The following is a 2,500-nucleotide window of genomic DNA, read 5'->3' as shown; positions in this document are numbered from 1 at the left end:
TAGTGATATTTTAACAATGATTTTTCAACAGATGATTACAAATTGTCATCGTAAGAACGTCACTAATCATCTCTGCGAGTCTTGTAAATGAACTAACAAGAACCCCAGACGCTTAATGAGCCGGCAAGTCATGGTGCAATAATATTATCAGTACTTCTTTCCGGAAGCCTCATCGCCATGCGGGTGGTGAGCCTCGCCGATATACATGAGCTGCCTCGCAAATGCATCACGATGACAGCGTAATGGAGGGGTGCTTTCGTAATGACGGGCCGCGACGACACCTCACAATTTTCGCAACAGTCACGCGAGAAACTATTCAGAAAGTGAAACTGATGCGTTAATATAGTAACATTCTTTTCATCATTTCATGAGGTGTCTTCGTGTCAGGGTGCGTGTTGTCAAGCCCTTCAGCTTCCTGGCTCCATTACTCCTTGGCGAGCTGTAGTGAATGATGTAAGGAGTTTTGAAGGTGCTTTCAGCAAGGGTTTTACATCCTTACCAAGTTCTAGGGAAGGTTATAAGGAGGTTTGCAAGGGCATTTTCATGGCTAGTAACAAAGAATTTTACATTTTTACTCGACTCAAATGAAATTTATGAAGGTTTTTCAAAGTTGTTTTCACGATTCTGATGATAGTTTGACAACGATTCTACAGCCTTGACAGCCTCTAGCGGAAGTTATAGGTATTTTCAAGGGTGCTTTAGTTATATTGAACTCCACGGTCAACTGGGAAAACACCCATGACAACCTGCTTAATCATCTCTGTGGCCGTCGAAAATAGATCTGGTGAGAACACAGTTCAAAATGCTGTGTGTTACTACTTGACTCACTCGCCTGTGAAGTAGTGGCACGCTGGAGGTGGTACACCCACAGTGGCGTGTGTATGGCGCAGCCTTGATATATGGCATGTCCCGTTGTCGTCGTTGCGGAGCCGCTGTAAGTTTAATAAAGTACCAACTCCATTTGCTGCTTTGCTTGTACTGGGATTTGTACAGCACCGAGGCGCGGAAGCAGTATACGTTTCCTTGAACCTGAACATACGAGAAACCAACAAGTGAATAATAGAAATACGCACTGCTAGTATAATGAGATTTTACGTACTAAGTGTTGATAACAATAAGAAATTTGATCTTTTGTATACAAAAGTAAAGACACATAATATTCAGCCGCAAGATTACATTTCCCAGCATTAGTGTTGAAATCTGCCGTGAGGTGGCAGTACAGTCGCTTATCTACTTTGAAAGCTAGCTGATAGACGGTAGTGAAGCCCATTAGTATTGAAATCGATTGTAAGATGGCAGTAAATTCTCTTCACCAGTTCTAAAGCTTACCAACAGAGGGCAGTGTCGCCATCCTCAGAGCACACAACACCTGTACGTGCCGGGAACACCTCTCCGATAATTAAATGTTGCCTTCCGCGTGCTCCCGATGAGTTGCCTTGCTGGAACCGGTTTTCCTTAATGGCCTGGACTCATCTCATCACTGGCTCTCATTCATTATTCATATTGCTCATTACCGCTTATTCATTATTGTACAAAGCCATCATTGACGGTCTTTGCCTCCCCGTCTGTTTGGAGAGAGAGAGAGAGAGAGAGAGAGAGAGAGAGAGAGAGAGAGAGAGAGAGAGAGAGAGAGAGAGAGAGAGAGAGAGAGAGAGAAACGAATCATGAAGTGAAGAAAGCGTAGAGTTAAAAAAATAACATAGTCACAAAAGAACATAATAAAATAAGGGAAGCTGCAAGAAGTCATGAGGCCTACACGTGGGCGTCACTTTATGAAACATACCTGCCTGTTCACCTGTCATCCGTAATCTCTAATCCTTTAATTCTTTTCATTTCGACATGCAACGTACGAAATCTCTATAAGCATCTACAAGAAGGTGGATAAAAGTAATATATGAAGTTTCTACCTAGTATAACATTTGGAGGTGGCTGTAGAACTAGAACAAATATCTCAGAGTGGTTAGTGATTAAGGAAAGATATGCCAAATTGTGATAAGGTCAAGTAAGTTCCCCCATGACTCGGCACCCACAACCTGCCGAGTCCCTTCACCTCTGCTTTCCTCCCCAGGGCACCAAGGCGGATGGCGAGGGGGAGGTCGCAAAGAACAGCCCGCCTGACCCCAACGCTGATGTCTGCTTCATGATAGAGAGTCCCTACAGGGTGCTCAAGGTGGGGGAGAGAGAGAGAGAGAGAGAGAGAGAGAGAGAGAGAGAGAGAGAGAATGTGTGTGTGGGGAAAAAAACTGAGATTAAAGGATGTTAAGATTTCTCTCTCTCTCTCTCTCTCTCTCTCTCTCTCTCTCTCTCTCTCTCTCTCTCTCTCTCTCTCTCTCTCTCTCTCTCTCTCTCTCTCTCACTACTCTTATAATCTATCCATCCCCTTCTTATCACCTTTCCCTCCCTTAACTCCCTCATCACCCTCCCCTCCCCTTCCCCCTTTCCCCCTTTCACCCTCTCCCTCTTCCCATCTCCCCCTCTCCTCCTCCTCCTCCTCCTCCTC

The 2,500-nt window shown here is 44.7% G+C and overlaps 1 protein-coding gene across 5 annotated transcripts in view; it reads left to right on the top strand.

Moving 5' to 3' along the window:
• Positions 1-2,500, top strand: part of LOC135091636 (transient receptor potential cation channel subfamily A member 1-like) — a 76,423-nt gene that overhangs the window by 33,114 nt on the left and 40,809 nt on the right. For all 5 annotated transcript variants that reach the window (XR_010262581.1, XM_063989418.1, XM_063989416.1 and 2 more), the window contains one exon: positions 2,069-2,170. Coding sequence is in view for 4 of the 5 variants with exons in the window: in XM_063989418.1 (XP_063845488.1) it covers positions 2,069-2,170 (102 nt within the window). In the remaining variant the exon portion in view is untranslated. The remainder of the gene's footprint in view (positions 1-2,068; positions 2,171-2,500) is intronic.

This window comes from Scylla paramamosain, chromosome 38 (genome assembly GCF_035594125.1).
Source record: "Scylla paramamosain isolate STU-SP2022 chromosome 38, ASM3559412v1, whole genome shotgun sequence".
Taxonomy (NCBI): Eukaryota; Metazoa; Arthropoda; class Malacostraca; order Decapoda; family Portunidae; genus Scylla; species Scylla paramamosain.
The sequence above is the reverse complement of the archived record's forward strand: the minus strand, read 5'-3'. Positions and strand labels throughout refer to the sequence as shown.